This window comes from Prenolepis imparis, unplaced genomic scaffold, assembly GCF_030444845.1.
Source record: "Prenolepis imparis isolate NDT839.2.m4 unplaced genomic scaffold, iyPreImpa1.0 SCAF_13, whole genome shotgun sequence".
NCBI classification, from domain to species: Eukaryota; Metazoa; Arthropoda; class Insecta; order Hymenoptera; family Formicidae; genus Prenolepis; species Prenolepis imparis.
This window is the reverse complement of record NW_028141171.1, coordinates 6714658-6732583: the sequence shown is the minus strand read 5'-3', so window position 1 is coordinate 6732583 and position 17926 is coordinate 6714658. Positions and strand designations below refer to the sequence as shown.

At 41.6% G+C, this 17926-nt stretch overlaps 2 protein-coding genes across 3 annotated transcripts; one reads left to right on the top strand and one right to left on the bottom strand.

Annotated features, from left to right (window-relative positions):
• Positions 1-19: 19 nt before the first annotated feature.
• Positions 20-12277, top strand: LOC145944867 (uncharacterized). 2 transcript variants are annotated; one of them, XM_083053472.1, is made up of 5 exons: positions 20-625; positions 743-793; positions 1114-1402; positions 1488-1564; positions 1655-12277. In XM_083053472.1, exons 3-5 carry the CDS (start codon positions 1227-1229, stop codon positions 10861-10863), a joined length of 9462 nt encoding a protein of 3153 aa, XP_082909598.1. In that variant the 5' UTR covers positions 20-625; positions 743-793; positions 1114-1226; the 3' UTR covers positions 10864-12277. The 2 variants fall into 2 exon arrangements, with proteins under 2 accessions (XP_082909598.1, XP_082909596.1); XM_083053470.1 differs by having other exon boundaries at positions 20-651.
• Positions 12278-13550: 1273 nt separating this feature from the next.
• Pi3k59f (phosphatidylinositol 3-kinase 59F) lies at positions 13551-17887 on the bottom strand. The gene is made up of 10 exons (XM_083053476.1): positions 17306-17887; positions 16868-17062; positions 16364-16793; positions 16189-16284; positions 15474-16079; positions 14910-15382; positions 14636-14824; positions 14378-14553; positions 14223-14297; positions 13551-14136 (listed from the first exon to the last, which is right to left on the bottom strand). The coding sequence occupies exons 1-10, from the start codon at positions 17374-17376 to the stop codon at positions 13736-13738; spliced, it is 2712 nt and encodes a 903-aa protein (XP_082909602.1). The 5' UTR covers positions 17377-17887; the 3' UTR covers positions 13551-13735.
• Positions 17888-17926: the final 39 nt, after the last annotated feature.

Sequence of the window (17926 nt, the reverse complement as noted above, 5' to 3'; positions counted from 1 at the left end):
GGGCCCCGTTGCAAGTCGGGTAACAACCGAACATATACGTATGTCGTGTTGCGCGAGCGACGTAGCGCGCCTTCCGAACGTTGTTGTCGTCGTATTCGGCCTAGCCCGGTTCAGCTCAGGCCCGCTTCCTCTCATCGCGATTGCATGCGCGCGGGATCGCGCGTCGACGCTTCCCTGGCGGCCTCCTGGTGCTGCGTTCCGAGGCGGACGGGAGACCGAACAAGGTGCCGCGAGAACGAAGTGAGTGAGAGCGCGGGAGAGGGGGACGAGGAGGAGAGATAAGAACAGAGAGAGAGAGAGAGAGAGAGAGAGAGAGAGAGAGAGAAAGAGCGCGCGCGCGCCTTACACCGTCGTTGCGTACCTGGGGACGACGCTCCTTGCGACCCTCGACGCACCGTGAATGCACGAGTGTGTCTGTCGCCTTATTTAGGCGGGAACGGACTTCTCAACGGAATTCGCCGCGGATCGAAGCGAGAGGGATCGAACGTCGCAGGCGGACCTCGTCACGCGACCCGTGGGCTAACAATAAGATGCCCGACGTAGTTGCTGCCGCGTGTAACAACGTCAGCACCGAGGCAGCCGGAGCACGCGGTCGAGGACGTCTCTCGTTTTTCACCAGCACGCCGTAAGATCCTGCTACAGAGTTCCTGGGTATTCTTTTATACAGTTGTAAAGGAGCATGCTGAGTGTTCCAGAGGAAGATTTGTTTGAGGGACAGTTTCAGAGAGACTGTGTGTTACAGATGCGAGGGAATGTTGTTTCCATGGATGTGCAGTAACAGTTTCTGGTGATTGTAAGTGTATTTTGAAATTGCACATTGATTGACTATCTATCGGAGAGAATTTACCTGCGAGTGCATAATATGTGCTTGTATCTAAAGATATAACTCTGTGAAAAGAATAGAGAAATTATTGTGAAGGAAAGAAACGTAAAAGAATAATTTTTAAGTAAAATTATATGTCTTATCGAGTGTTGTAATTTTGCATTTGCTTACGTATACATATTTATATGTAGTTGTAAAGACAGCTTGTTTTTTTTTTCTGAATAAGTTGTACTTTAATCATATATTAAGATCACAATGTAATACTTAGGAACTTTTTTTTTGTCACGTAGTGTACTGATCCTGGACAATATTGCTGATATTCCTCTAAGAGTAGATTTAAGAGATTTTTTGGTATTTACCAATGTTGATTTTATGAGAGAACTCGATCAAATATTACGCCAAGATGTGTGAGCAAACGGAAATCAATTATTTGGATGGAGATGTTGTTTGGGTTAAACTGGGAGCATGCTGGTGGCCTGGTCAAGTCACTGGATTGGATAATTTGCCGGAAGATATACAAGCTGAACTTAAAAAGAAGCCAATAATTGCTGCTGTGAAATTTTTTCAAGAAGATACCTAGTAAGTTACAGCAATCTCAACTTTATTGCGTAATTACACGAGTTATTGAAAGCAATTACTTAAATAATAATTTTTGTTTTTTTAGTGAATTTGTAAAGAACTATCAACAGATCTACAAGTACAACTGCACACTTAAAGATGAATTTATTAAAAAAGGCTTGGGTAAGTACTTTTAATATATTAACTTTCTAAATAAATTGTCTTTCTCGATAGTCTTTTCATATATATTAATCCTTCAATTTTATTTAATAGATAAATACAGGACTAAAAGTAAAGATGGTACCAGTTATATGGACAAGTTCCCAGGTGATGTAGAGACAGCGGAAAAGTTAACGGGAGGTGATCCTGAGATATTGAATCAAGGAAAATTCTCTCCAGAAAAGAAGCCGGATCTTTCTGCTCTGTTCGGCGAGAAAAAGATCCCAAAAAAGAAGCGCGACCGCGAAGATGGACACAGGCGAAGCGATGGTTCGGACATTATAAACAAGATCACACACCCACGCTTTCTCACGAGCGACCATGAGGTTCGCATTCGTCAGCAACCCAGCAGCTTACCATCGACTCCGATTAACACAGGTTCACCGGTGTATCGTTGTCATTTCTGCAATTTTACTTCCTCGCGCGTTAACGTGATCATATGTCATATAAAATGTCATCGGCCCGGCGAGGAGTCACCGCCACGATCGAGAGTGAAAACGTTTCCTCAGTCGCGTACTAGAGTTTCCGATACGAGTACACCAAAACGAAAATATGTAAAGAAACATAAGAGCCCATCGAGCAAGAAGAAGAGTGAGAGTGGCTTGGAATCAGGTAAACGAAGGCATTCGAAACAGAATGAGAAATCCAGTAAGAAGAAGAAGACCGATCCAGAATTGCGTGAAAAATTATTAGCTGATTGGGAGGACGAATCGGACGAAGAAATTATTAATGTAAATAATTCTCTGAATAGCAGTTCGCCTATGAAAACCCAATCAAGTGTCGACGATAAAGATGACAATGAAGAGAGCGCTGCGGAGAATAATGAAATTATAGCAGAAACAGAGAAATTACTTAAAGACACCGAAGAATTATCATCTGTACAGATGATACAACGATTGAGTAATTTTGATAAGAAGTCTGAGTCTGAAACAGACATTAAGATTAGCGGTGTATCCAACGAAACATTCAATAAGTCGCCAAAAAAGGACACTTCAAGTTCCGACAATGAGAGCAAAAATGACAAAGATGACAAGAAATCACGGCTATCGTGTTTCGATTTTGATGAGGATGATTTGAGTGAACCTTCTATACCACCTGTACGAAAAATTCCCAGAGTATTTGGTGAGAAAAATTTATCTTTGAAAAAAGAAATTATCAAGGAATTTGCAATGAGTCAAGCTTTAAAAAATGAAATAAAGAAAGAAGCCGAAATATCTGAATTAGGAAGAAATATGGAATTAAAAGCTGATGAAATAATGGAAATAATACAAGGTAGTAGTGATAATCGACAAGAGAAGAAAGAGACCAAAGCGAATAAAAAATTTGATGAGAATATAGAAAGAGAAGATAAAACAGAAGTGAGACAACTTGAAGATAAAGAAAAAAAGACTATTCAATCAAAGAAGTCCTCTGATACTGAAGTGGAGATTGTAAAATTAGTTGAAGAAAGAGAAGATGGTAATAAAGAACATTCTTCAAATGTTACAAAGCATAGTGAAAAAAAATCGAAGATTACCACAGCGGATGTACCAACGAAAAGCGATGAAACATTGAAGAAGGAAAGCGAAACATCATCAGATGTTAAACATGATGATAAATTACTTCGGTCCGAGAAAGCTGACTCGATCACAGAGGACGCGATCACGGAATCTAATGATAATACATCTATGAAAGAAGCGGACGATACTTTGTCAGAACGATTTACCACGGAAACGGAGGATGAAACCGTATCTGAATCTGCAGAAACTATGCCTGAACAAAGCGAAAATTCAGACACCGATCTATTGGACAGAGTTCAAAATGTTGACGATGATCTCTCAAGTAATCGTATTGGTCAGACGATCAAAAGGGGAAGAGGACGACCACGTAAAAACGCGAAAGCAGCTAATAAAAGTGCTAATACAGACAAAAAGAACCCGAAAGTAAAAACCAGTAGAGGCAGCAAGAGATTTCGCTTGAGCGAAAGAATCGAAATCGAACGAAAGACTTCGGATTCCGATACGGATCGATCGTACAGCGGTAGAAGACGCAAACCGAACAAGAAATACTTGGAATCCGATATATATGTTCAAGATCCTGATTCTAAAACATTCAAAACAGATGAAAGTCAATCTGAAAGTGAAACTAAGATTTCCGAGAGAATTATAAGTAGAGGCAGAAGAGGCAGACGTTCGAAAGGTGCTGACAAGAAGAGCAGCAGACTCGTCACCCAGATGGATAAGCAAGAAATAGAAGTATCAGATCAAACACCAACTGTTACTGAAAACAGTGTCTCATCGATCGATATAAAACATGAAGTCTCTGATAGTCACGTTTCTAAAAAGGAAGCATTTTCCGAAGGAGAAGGAAAATCTGAAGAAATAAAAGGCAATGTACTCGAAGAGCAAATAAAAACTGCTTTGGATGAAACAACTGTTGCAAAAATTGATACGGATGTATCTTCGCAAGATGTAGAAATGACTACCACAGTGTCGGAAGCCACAAGTAAAGCGGAGGAAATAGGAATTGATTTGGATAAAACTACCAAGGAATCATCAGAAGTGAAAGAAAAGAAAAATTCATTAAAGCCAAAGAAAAATAAAAATCTTAAGGATCAGAAGAAGCCTTCAATTCCAGAACAAGCTGAAGATATAGACAAAGTTGAAACACAGCGAGATGTTCCAAAAACAAGTGTGGATATGTTACCGCCAAAAAAGTCTCAGATGAAAAAATTTGAGTCATCGCAAATAGATGTTGTTGATACAGATGTGCAGACTAATAAAACTGTCGAGGGCGAGCTTGAATCTGAATATAAAGTTGATGTTGAATCTAAGGTTGAAATTGAACTTGAGCATCAGTCCGAATCTCAGAATGATGTTAAAGAAAAAGTAAATGAAGAGGACGAAATAGTGATAAAAGCGACAGTAAGTGAGATGACGGATAAAATCGCGAAAATTTTGGACACCAAGAAGGAGCAGCAGGAAAGTCTGAAAAATTCTGAATTACAGGGAAAATTAAATAAATCAGATGAAAAAGAACAAGAGACGCAATCGATGGAGGAAGTATCGCAAAAAACACAAGATGTTAATCAACTTGAATTAAAATCGCCGGAAAAATCATCTGCAGTACCTAAGCCAGATGACGCAGGAAATACACCAAAGAGTCCAACCAAAACGATAACCGAGGAACAATTAACTCCCAAGAAATCTCCTATGCAGACGAGATATAAAGGTAAATTTACTCCAGAAACGGGTAAAGGAAGAAAAGACAAAGATTTGTTTGAAGAAAGGCCAGCCAATACATTCCAGGAAGCTTTCCTGAAGACTTTACAGATGGATAAGAAGAAGATTGAAGGTACCGACTCACCTAAGAGTAAGAAGGAGAAGAAGACTACCAAGAAGAAAGCTGAAGAAGTTAATGAAAATATTGCTGCCATACCTGCCATACAAAGTCCTATAAAAATCGACGAATCGAATAAAGTTTCAGGAGTTCCCGAAAATATTCATATTGAAGGAAACGTATCGGATGTTGTGAGCAATGTTGAAAATATCGAGGTAGTCATCGAGGAGAAGATAGAGATCGATAACAAAATCAAAGACGAAACTGATACTCAGCTTGAATCATCGCCCAGTGAAGTTATCACGTCTAAATCATCCGTTTCCGAAAATAATACTAAAACTATCTCTGACGTTAAAAAATTGAGCGAAAACATCCCGAAAACTTCCGTGTCTACATCTCTATCATCCGATATCAGCGTCCCGGTGAAGAAGCGCGAAATGCCGCGAATAATAGAAAATGTTGCGTTGACCGAACCGATGCAAATTCTGAAATCGAACAAACTGAAAGGTACAAAGCACAAATTGGAGATGGACGTCACGAAGAAAAGCGATCAAAAGGGTGGACCGAAGACGAAGATAATGAAGATAGAAGCTCTACCTTCGAATAGTAAGGTAAAAACTATAAAGTCCAGTCCGCACATGTCTCTAACTAAGAAGCTACAAGTTTTGAAGACGGAAGAGACGGACGCGCTTCTAGAGGCGCAACACAAGGAACAAAGCAGCGCGCCTACGACGCAGACCATCGTGACCGTACCAGTGACAGAGAAATATATACAACAGAGCTCGCAGAGTTTGGCGGACATGGAGCTGGACATCAATTCGATGCCATTCGTCCTCAGCGAAGACGTGCTGACGCCCGAGAGCATCGAGCAGATGCCCGTCGTTATATCTTCTATCATACCAGCATCAAGCTCGATTCCAGCCACGCTCTCTTTCACCCCGACTACGCAGATAATATCGCCCACTAAACAGACTCAATTTAAGATCGCGAACGAGATCACCACCGCGGCCGCCGCCGAGACGTCGCCGATGAAGAAGAAGAGCGGCATGCCGGCGATATTGAAGAAAGAAAGCAAAGCGAAACCGACCATCACGAGCGTCAAGACTCTGGTACCACCGCTCACCGGCGGTGTAAAGGGTTTGAAGTTTCAGAGCGCTCAAGCAACAACCGGCAAAACACCGTCCCTCCTGACGCAAAAAGGTAAATACGTCGTCGTGCAGACGGCAGGCACTCAGCAGCTACGTTATACCGTTCAAGGCAAACCCGGTACTCAACAGAAGATCACCATTCCAACCAGCGGCAAGGCGGCGGGCAACGCGCAAGTGATTCAGCAAGGTAACAAGGTCGTCATACTTACGTCAGGTCAGTCGAAAATGGTGCCATTGAATATTTCCAAGGCTCTAACCGGCAAAGTACAGAGAATCGTGACGAGTAAGGGCCAGGTGTTATGTCCGATTAGTCCACAGAGTAGTATAATCACTTCGAAGATCATCGCGCCGAAGGCTGACACTGCTACTGCTGTCGCTGGTTCGCCGACCACGTCGAAATTAGCAACCGGTGGTCACAAGATCATTAACACGCAGGGCATAATCACGTCCAAAGGTGTACTCACTCCAATTTCAGGCACTATAACTAAAACGGCGTTATTAGGCACCCTACCCCAGGGAATTCTCACCAAGGGTGGCATCTATACTCCGATTAGTGCCTCGGCTTTGAGCGGAAAGACTATCATCGGCTCGAAGACTTTAATTACGAAGGGCGGCACGACTCTCTTATCTCCGCAAGCTCAAAATCTAGGCGGCTCGAAAGCGATCTTGACACCGGTGTCTCAAGCTCTCGCCGGTAAGACTATATTGAACACACAGGCCATCGTCAGTAGCAAAGGTACTATCCTGACGCCGATAACAGGACAACAGGTGAAAGCCATCGCTGCCAAAAGCCCGGTGAAAGGCGGCAAAGTACAGTATCAGATGCAGCAAAAGGTACAGCTACCTATACTACAAAAATCGCCAAAAGTGCCGATATCGGCTGCGAGCTCGCAGGCGAAACCGTCCGGGAAATCATCAGGCGGCACATTGATTCTACCGAATACTACCGGTGCAGGTACACCTCAGAAGAGCACGTCGCACAGTAAGAAGGGTACCAAGCAACAAACGGTGCTGCAACCAGGAACTACCACTATCAGTATTGCTTCACCGAGCGGCGCGCAGCAGACGGTAACGATGGTTGCACAGCAAGTGCAGCCACCGAAAGGCAAGACCGCGACCGTGCAAAAGGTTATTATTCCTAAAACTGGTCGTCAGACGAAGACTCAGCAGAAATTTGTTGTCCAGAAAGTGCAGGAGCCGGCTGTATCGACGATGCAGAATATCCAAGCGAAACAAACGATCGTCGCGACGACATCAGCCAATGTGCCGATGGCTGCCAACAAGACGGTCGCCAAATCGAAACAGACATCCCCCACGACTCCTTCGAAGTCCTCCGCGAAGTCCTCTCCTGCCTCGAGCAAGGCGCAGAAGAATTTGCTGAATGTCGCTATGAATTCGATAAGCACTGTCACAACGAACGCGAATATCGTTACGACCATGGCGTTGCCTCCGCTGGATCCGATCAACCCGGCGAAGAAGGCGAAGGCGGATCTTCAGCTTGTGGATACCGTTCAGAAAGAATCAGCTAAAGTCGAGAAAATTCCGACCGGCAACAAAAGCAGCGGCGATGCTGCCGAAAAAGCGGAGGAACCGAAAGTGGCCGCGCAACCACAAATCATGGCCGTGCCGACAGAAAGCAGCGATGGTACGCAAACCTACATGTTGGTCACGATTGACGAACAAGGACAGATACAGCCACTCGATAATAATGCCCTTATGTCACTGGAAGGAACCACGCAGAACCCTGATGGCACGAGAACCTTGTACATAGATCCTAGTTCTCTGGGAGAAGTCGGCGCCTTGGATAACATCGTCCTTCAATTCGACAACGGTGTCTTGCCCAACATTCAGACCAATGTGACAGAGGCTAGTCAAACGACAATTATAACCGAGAGTTTCCCTACGTCGCAGGTGATACAGACGTCGAATCAAGACATCCTGGCAGCCGCTCTCGCTAATACGGATTTCCAGCAGGAGATCAACTTGCCGGAGAATCAAGCATCCGGCAGCGTCATGACCCAGACTGGTCTGACTCAGACGAGTCTGATCAATCAGACGATACTGCAATCGACTATTATACCGCCCAGGGAACCGATATCATCACCGTCGGTGCTGGAGACCTCGTTGACTCTGAATCAACCGATCATGACGCCGCTCGAAGTACCGAGCAATCTGCCGATTCAGTCGATGGACTCGATTTCCACGTCAGTGGTATCCATCCCGTCGTCTCTCGAGCTACCGATCGCCATTACGAATCCCAGCATCTCCTACATAACTGCTACGGGTGAGTCGCAGATTCAGATCCCCGGCAACTCGATGCCGGACATTGGCGAAATTATTGAGGGCCCGGCGGCGGCGACGGCAGCTAGCAGCGGAGATATCAATCGCACGAAGATTCCCGCGAATACTCAATACCTGGTGATCCCGAATCTGGAGAACAACATCGCGGCTGTGGAGACGCAAAACGTGCAGGGCGCCGAGATCGCGATCGCGCCCTCGGCCTCGTACACAGTCACTATGCCGAGCAGCATAGTCCTGGAGAATCCACAGGTACAAACCACTCCGTCGATGCCGATCATCGACGATACGTACGCGGACAATTCGCAATTTGCCACGACGCTCGTCGCCGAACAGACATTCGTGGACGTGCCGGTGTCGGAGATGCTGGTCTCCAAAGTGCCGACAGTCTCCGTGGAACATATACCGTTGGAGGACATCGCAGACACATCGGAAATGATCATCTCCACGCATCAAGTTCCGGCGTCTCCGCACAAACCGATTGTATCGACCGACAAGGAGCAGAAGACCGCGCAGGAAGTTTATTCTTCTCAGGAAGTTCCTATCACATCCGAGGAGTTGATCTTGCAGCAATCGGCCAAGGAAGGTAGCGCCTCGAGTACGATGGAAGTCGCGCGGGAGAAGAAAGGCGACGATAAGGAGAGCGACGCACCAATGATCAGTTTACCGATAATAGACGAAACCGCCTCGGTTACATCCGAATCTAATTCTAGGATAGAGTCCATGGAACAGATGAGTTTCGAAGTGACCGATTCGAGCGAGCTCAAAGCCGCCGAATCGCACGAGGCGGACGCGGTGGACAAGCAGCTGAAGCAGCTAACGTTTTCCGAAGGTAAAACTAATTTAACAGATCAGCAGGTAGCAGCAGGTACGTCGAATCAAGTGGTGGAGACTGGAGCGGCAGCTTCGCAGATTCTACCAGCCGAGTCGTTGAACGCCACGAGCGACGCGACTATGGAGGTGGACGAAGGTACGGAAAACAGTCGAAAGAACGAGCCGTCGTCGCAGGAAAAATCCGACAGGCGTCGTTTGCGCCAGAGCATGGAGCTGCATTTCGAGAAGGAGGAGGTGGCGATCGCGGAAGAAGCTAGTCAAGAGACGCCGTCGCAGTCTCAATACGAGCAATTCAACGTGTCCATCAGCAACGACTCCGCCGATCTACCTAGTCAGTCCGCCAGCAAGCTGGAGAGCTCGTCGTCGGGCGAGGCCACGCAATCGATCGCGTACGAGTCGATGGAGACGGAGGACGAGGAGACAGTCGTGGCGGAGCCGCCGACCCAGTCCTTCGAGCATTCGAAGATCAACGAGGCGTCCCAGTCGTACGAGGTTTCGGCGGAGGTCAACGTTAACGCACCTACGCAATCCTTCAACGAGATACAGAGCCAGGTGGAACGACCGAGCGCTGACGAGACGATCGATGATCAGAGCTTCCCCACGCAGAGTTACGAGGTCGACAAGGGAGAGAATCTGACGGAGGACATGGAAACCGACGCCGAGATCAGTCAAGAAGGTAATATACCGTCGCAGTCTAACGACATCGGCGCCGACGGTATCGGCACGTCGTCCGTGTCGACCAACAATTCCGGACTGAACGAGGACGAGACGGCGAGCTCGTCCTACGTGCCAGAGACGCCCGAGAATCAGGAGCGCGATCAGGATCAGGAGAGCGCGATCAGCACGTCGTCCTACGAAATTCCGCCGTGCGAGGAGCTCAACATCGCCTCGTCCAGCGTGATACCCGACACGTCCGTCAGCGCGGAGCACGCTAGTATTCATGATAACGGTGTGCCGGAGATCCCGACCTCCTCGTCGTACAACCTGAATCCCGATATCACGTCGACTCACCACGTGGATTCCGTGCCTACATCCAGCTACGAGGACCAGGTGATAGTCGAGCAGAACGTGTCGACGTCGTACGAGGTGCCCATCTCGATGCCCGGGCTGGAGGAGACCTGCTCGCAGAACTTCGTCACGGAAAGTAGCGATCATCGTCGGAACGAGCCGTCCAGCTACTACGCCCATCAGGAGGTGACGGCGAGTTACTACGAGTCCGTGGACCAGGATGCGAACTCCCGACTGGAGGAGGATCCTCACGAGGAGCACGTGACAGCTGGGGGTTACTACGAGGGCAATCCCCAGGAGGTGAGTCAGAGCTATTTCGCGCCGACCGAGGAGGAAACGCCGAATTACACCAGCCATGGTATCTCGCCCGGCTACTACGATCCCAGCAGACCCGAGAGCGAGGCGAGCCAGAGCTACTACTCCACGGACGACCTGGACGGTAAGACGGAGCAGTCGTCGTCTACGTCGCCGAACATCGAGGCGTCGCAGAGCTTTTATCAGGAGAGATCGGGCGAGCTGAGACTGAGGCAGCAGGGCGAGGCTACTCCGACCTATACCGAGGGCTATCCGGTGGATTACACCCTGGAAAACTCGCCGATCGAGAGGCACGATCTCGTGGAGAGCTCGGTGCCAGCCACCAGGCCTATGGAGAGGTAATATCCTGTGAGGGACGGTAGGAGGAGAAAGGGTCCCCGCTTGAAATAGACTATCGGTCGCGCTGCTTCTTCGCAGCCCCCCTTCGTCAACATACAGACTTTTTAGTCTATTTTCAAATGTACATATAAAATGTTAAGATAAAATTATAATAATGTGTTAAGTAAGCGCTCTGAAAAATCTTAAGATATATAAAATTTAGCTTTAGATTATATTGTTAGGCCCCCCTACGTACAAACAAATGCGTTTTAAAATGAAAAGCAAAAAAAAGCCGCGAATATGCGCCGTGTGTAATTCGTTCTTAGAACCCGGTACGGAGGGATTATTATATATACATGGTTTCATATTGCATTATATAACGTTATAATCTTGATTTTACTGTCATCGACGTTTGATACGATTAAGAAGAAGGAAATGTATATAATCACATAAAAATTAAATTGATTATTATTTATATAGGATGTATTTTCTGTGTCACGTTTTGGAACGATGATAGAAAACTTCTAGCTTAGCATGTTTCAAATAGGGGAATATGTCAAACTGGATCTAGTTTATATCATCATTCGAGAAAGTGACAGAAACACATCCTGTATATAAAGAATATATATATTATTATTCTTTGTTTAGAGTATCATAAAGATTTATGTCAGAGATGAGCGGTTTCGATTTCTCTGTCAATATTTCTGTGTGTTTTACGATGGAATAGTAGTGAGAATTGTGATTGTGCAGGATAAAGATTTTATTTGTGAGATGATAATTAATGAATAATTAAATATGAATAATAATCGAGAATATGAAATATTTGTAAAACCAAGAAGGGGAAAGAATCGTAATAACATCCCAAGATTTTCACTGCTATTCCGTAATGTCCAGTTGTAATGTAAGCAAGTTTCATTTATAACACACTTCTAAGAAATAAGAGAGAGAGAGAGAGAAATCATGTAATTATATATATATAAGTACAGAACCGTAAATCCAATGGTGCTTCTGGCAATTCACACCTGACTTTAGTCTTTAACGTTATCAAAATTGACATATTCTCGTTTGTCTTGTATCCTTTTGTTTTACCCAGTTTGCTTACACCGATACAAAGAAAACACAATATATTTCATCGTATAGCCATTACAATAAAATATGCATACCTTGCAATTTAGCGGAGACGCGATAATAAATAAGAACTTTCTCGTTTGAAGACTTAACTTTTTTTTTTCGCGGATATAAGTTACGCCTCGCTTTGCTCAATTGTATAATTGTGAACAATGTAATAATTTTTAAATTGTACTCGATACATAAAATGTGCAAGGCTTTGAGCGAAACGAGGATCGTTCTCTATTAGCCTTATGTTTTAGTTTGTAGGATAAAAAGTTTATAGATAACATATATGGAAAATAAATAAAAATGTTTATTATTTCACCTATATGATGTGTATCTTATGTGTTGATGAGATAATGTGTAAAAGAAACGCGCGTAGAAATTTTGTTAATAGAAAATCTGTCGTGTTTGAGATGCCTGGAGTCTGTCGTGTATATCCTAAATAGATTTATCTCATAAGAGATATAGGTCTGGAAAAGGTTTTAACAGTAAATGTTAAGTAACAGAACGTGAAGATATTAATTACATAGAGAGTGAACATGATGATTGAGGATTTTTATTGTGCAATCCTCAAGCAGGACAGATTTATCAGAAAATGTCATAAGAAATATTATTATTACTATATTCTTTATAATTTCATGTTATTTCAAAAATAAATCTGTTTTTATTTCTCGTGGCATTTTTTTTTTTTTAATTATGGCCATGTATGTACATATACGTCGATGTCGGAAGGTAAAATTATTTTTTGTGAATTATTATATTAAATAACATAAAAACTCGATATAATATCGTAGAACGTAAGAAGAACCTGAGAAATTTTCAAGGATGGACTGAATTGTTAATGTTCTATAATTTTTTTTGATATGTATATGCATTATAATATATATACATATATGTATATATATATCAAAGTTATATTAAAATTCGCATATATCTACAGTTAGCACATAATATTGTAAGATGGGGAAACATATATATACATAACTACATTTTCTATTAAAGAAAAAAAAATTTCTGATACAAATGAGATGTGTATGTATGCTATATATATATATATATATATATATATATATATATATATATATATATATTACTATGTTTTGACTTCTTAAATTCATAAATGACAAAGTGATACTGAAGAATAAGCATAGTTCTCTTCTGCGTATATATAACAATCTGATATTTTCAACACTAACAATATGAATCTATTTACATTTATTTCTATTGTGTGCACCCATACACGATTGTAAGAATAAAATAAATATACAAGTATTTACATAACAGATTACATGTACGATGAATATATATTGTCGATATATATTTCTCTACGATTAATATCCTATTACCAACTAAATCATATTTTATAGAATAAAAAATAATAATTTCAATTAGGCACACTTTTGTTAAAATTTTGAAAGTAAGATAATATAATACTTTGTAAATTATTTGTCTAAAGTTTAATAATTATTTTTTTGCACATATCTAGGATATAATAATTATATGCATTATAAAGAAACGTTCTGTATCTCTCTTTCTCTCTTATTAATATATCGTTATCTAACTTGGCTGAAATAGTATCAGGCAATAAAAATGATAAATTCATTTTCATCACAAAGATTTATTGCCTAAAATAATTCCAAAGTAGGTACAATAAATTATATTAATATATTATAAACACGCCATGGTCGTTTTATACAATATAAAACAATATAATTCTAGCGTTTCTATGAAAAGGAACACAGTTTGCACAATTTCTCTGTACATTGGTGTATGTCTCGTCTCGTTATTTTCTCCAATATTGCGCGAACTTGTGGAGTTGCTCCACCAGCACGGCCATCACCGCGGTGACAGACAGATCCAGAAGATTATGCACGTAATGCACAGCCTCTTCATCGCTCAAATCCAATCGTAATTTGTCCTGGACCTTCTTCACAGCTTTATCCGGTTCCAGAGCGATATCGGGAACACTGGCATCCACCATCAGCGAGAATAGATTCAATATTAAATTGGCGTGTCTGCGTAAATGAAGAAACGCCGTGTAACATTGCTTCCGGAATTCGTGATAATGTTCGGAACCGACGCCGCCCATAGCTTCAACCATTTCCTTGCTGAGTTTCATCGGAGGAGGTAGAGGTTTCGGATCTCTACCTAAGATGTAGCCGAAATCGATGTGAAAAAGTGTGCCTGTAAAGTAACATATTGCATAAATCGTTTGATGCATTTATTTCGTACAAAGTTTTTTCTTTTATTTAAACATTCAAATAATATACCTGATGCCGTGAGAAGTAAATTATCCAAGTGACGATCTCCAACGCCTAGTACGTATGTAATTATGCAATAGCCGGCTGAAATTTTGAAATAATAATTAAATAACAATATTTATTTGTTTTTTTTTTCTTTATAGAGTTATATTATTCGTATTCACCGCAACTGCGAGCATAAGTGTCCATAACTTCGGATACTACTCCATAAGGTCCAGTTTCGGAAGGATGATGTTTTCGAAAGAAATTCAATATTGATCCTTCATTAGCTAAAACCTCTGCGACTGTTGTGGATTCGATAAATTGCACAAAGCCGTGTTTAGTACTTGTTGCGAGTACCCTGAAATAATGATTAAAAATCATGAAACGATAGTTGTATGTAATATAATATGTATTACCCTTTATATAAAAGATTTTTTTACCTATATGGAGTCAACTTTAAATCTAAATTCTCTCTCCTCAATAATTTATCCATAAGTGCTATCGTTTGTAAAATTAATTGATCTTGTCGTAAATCATCTCCGTGTTTAAAGATAGCTATATATTCGGTATTATCTGTTGTCAAGAATGTAAGTTTTGATGGCATAAGCGCAGACTTGAAGAGACTTGCCCTAAATAAAAAATTAATAAGATTAAAATGTTTTATATATATAAAACATGAACATTAATAATACATCGAATAATTTGAATATGTACTTTTCTGGAATAATTCCTTTAATACAAATCTCAGGATCCAGTGGGAAAGGTATCGGCTCAAAATTCGAAAAATTAATCTTGAATGCCGGATCTGGATCTGTCAGTAATGCTCTCAATCTATCAGTCTTTTTCTTACGATTTCCGCTTTCTCGCGCAACAGCCTTTACCAAGGACACCAATTGATCGATAAAGACCTTCTGTCGTAAGAGAAACGCTCTTCTCTTTTGCCAAACGGTGTTTCCCTGCGCTAACGTCATGGAAAACATTTTCATTACAGTGACGTACATTTCTCTAACTCGAGTATCTTGTTTGACGCTTATCGCGGGATCAATTTGATCCTCGCACTCGATAGAGAGATACCAATAGAAATAATTAGCTAACATTGAGTTCTGACAAGCACGTGTAATTAAAAACGATGCTAAGTCCATAAGCGGTTCTTGGCTCGTCGATAATTGACTCTCCGATTCACTAGACTGCAAAAAAAAATATAATATAAGGAAATATAATTTTAGGGGATATAACCGTAACATAAAATGTATTAATATATAGAGAAGTTTAACTCACAGTTGTAACTGGAGTAGATGTAGAATCACTACTTCTTATGTCTTTATCTAATTTATCAGTTTTTTCTAATCTTTCGCTTTTTTCCAGTTTATCGGTATTCCAACTTTTTGACTCCAATTTCTCTTCCTTTTCCTTCAACATTGCTTGATAAGCAGCCTTAATACTTTCAAAGTCTTCATATTTCAATGCTTGCACCAATTGCAGCAAATACAACATTAAATCGTCATCTGGAGCTTGATTAAGTCTGCTAATCGCGTATCTCCTAATGGCCGGATGAGTGAACGCGGGCCCTAATAGCTCTAAGGCATCCTCGGAATCTGGTGGTGCCCATAAAGCTAACATCTCCAAAGCTTGACGTTCTTCACCAGCGACTTTCCAATTTACGCATTTTACGAACTTGGTCAATGCTTTCTTCTGGCTAGACAAGTAAAATCTGTACTTCCAAATCAAATCCTGCTCTTCGGTAGAAAGTGCAGTCGTCGATGGATATCCCAATATCGTATTTAAGGCGTCTCGCACGGTCGAAGTGGGTTTTAATTCACGAGTATTACCGCCGCTACGTAAACTACGGGCTAATTTATGATGTTTTGCCTCTACAAGATTCTCCTGAAAGAAAAATATTAAGCTTTATCTTTTTTTTTTATTTTAAGATAACTTGAAGTGTATATTATATTTCGTGTTTATCACTTTATAATTTTCTTTTGTAAAACCTTACTTGTAAAATCTCATAATCAGGAAGTGTTACGACATCTGGTTGTAATCTATGTTGAAAAACTTCGTCACCATCCTTTTCATAATATACAATTGAATACTATAAAAAAAGAAAATATAATTATATATACTATTTTTTTATATACAAAAAGTATTTTAAATTAAATTGTACTACGTACCGGTACACCATCCATTGTTACTTCTGGAAATTCGATCATCAAATACAAATACTCTGATGCTCTTTTCTCCCTCTCATTGATTAATTCAATCTCTCTGAAAGTTAATCTATCCAGCCAATCGATTTTGTTTATTTGCCCATTTCTGTGTTTCTTAACGAGTTTCGCGAGCCTCTGCATTTGTTCTTTCCCATGATCTCTGGCTTTTCCCGGTGTACTGGTTGAAACACTACCATCCGCTTCTACCCCGGGCCATACTCTAAGATCCAGCATGCCCTGTCGATACACTCCATGCTTGCCAAACAGCGATATAGTTGTTCCACCCACTGGAAGTTGTCTGCCAGGTCCTGCACAGTCGTACAGAGTTATGCATAGCTGCGCATCGCGTGGCAGATCCGTGTAGGAGATTGGTAGATACACCCACTGGTTCCAACTAAAGATATAACAGATATCATTTAATAATAATAATAATAAATCATCTGATGTAAAATTTAAAATGCAACGTACTTCCAGCGAGAGGTGAAGTGCTTGTAAGCTGTATGTACAGGCAGAGCCAACGGTCTACCACCGGCCCATACTTGCAGAGACGCAGCTAAATCACCACGAATCCCACATGTCTCGTACAAGCCTGAGTACTTGAGTAGAGGATCGAGAAGTAGCTCGTCGTATTCGGGTCTGTGTCTCTTGCCCTCCAAGGTACCTCTGTAAAATAATACAGCAATTACGTGTCTGATAGACGTCACATCCTATATAAGTTACATATACAATTGGTTTAACAACGACGAGCAGACACACATATTGTCGCCTTAATTACTCTCTGATCCGATTATTTCACCGAGTATAATTAATCTTTGCATCACACGAAAGGAATGTTAAAATATACTTTTATCGTCCGATAACCTAAGGTCGAATCGGACAGTGACGTAAACAGCGTCGAAAACTTACATCTTAACTTGTATCCTGGTGTCTAACGAAGAACTGTACACGTAGAAAAACTTATCGCTCGTACTCTCCATCGCGGTGACGTGAATTAATCAAAAGACTCGACGTAAATCTTGTCCATCCATCACTCTCGGCACCGCATCCGCGATTTATGTTGGCATAAATGCAAGTGTGTATAAATACACGCAAGTGCACGCTGCATATGTTATATATGTCATCGTTCATTGAAGAAATCGCGTGCAGAATAATTTATTGGAAAATTTTTTTCCACGATTGTACGAAGTTGTCGATCGTTGACACAGCACTGCATCACGTGGAAATAAATTATTTCAGACGATCCAATATAAGGATATTTATTTCAACTGGTACCATTATTGTCTGCAATAAAATTTCCACCTATATAATTCATCTGTTCGTAATTTTTTTCACTCTATAAAACAAGAGAAAATTAACACCTAATTCTTTCCATTATCGATAAAATAGAATCGCCGATTAAATTAATTGGAATTTGGCCAGAGTGATGGTTCCAAAAATAATCTATATTTCTTTATTATGCAAATTATTATTATATATATGCAAGATTCTCTTTACTTGAGATTTCGATGAAGACATTTATTATCTCCA

Coding starts and splice junctions, on each gene's coding strand:
- LOC145944867 (XM_083053472.1), top strand. CDS start 1,227: ATGTGTGAGCAAACGGAAATCAATTATTTGGATGGAGATGTTGTTTGG. Junction 1,403..1,487: donor TTTTTTCAAGAAGATACCTA/GTAAGTTACAGC, acceptor TTGTTTTTTTAG/TGAATTTGTAAAGAACTATC. Junction 1,565..1,654: donor ATTTATTAAAAAAGGCTTGG/GTAAGTACTTTT, acceptor TTTATTTAATAG/ATAAATACAGGACTAAAAGT.
- Pi3k59f (XM_083053476.1), bottom strand. CDS start 17,376: ATGGAGAGTACGAGCGATAAGTTTTTCTACGTGTACAGTTCTTCGTTA. Junction 16,794..16,867: donor CACTTCACCTCTCGCTGGAA/GTACGTTGCATT, acceptor TTATATCTTTAG/TTGGAACCAGTGGGTGTATC. Junction 14,298..14,377: donor CACTTATGCTCGCAGTTGCG/GTGAATACGAAT, acceptor TCAAAATTTCAG/CCGGCTATTGCATAATTACA.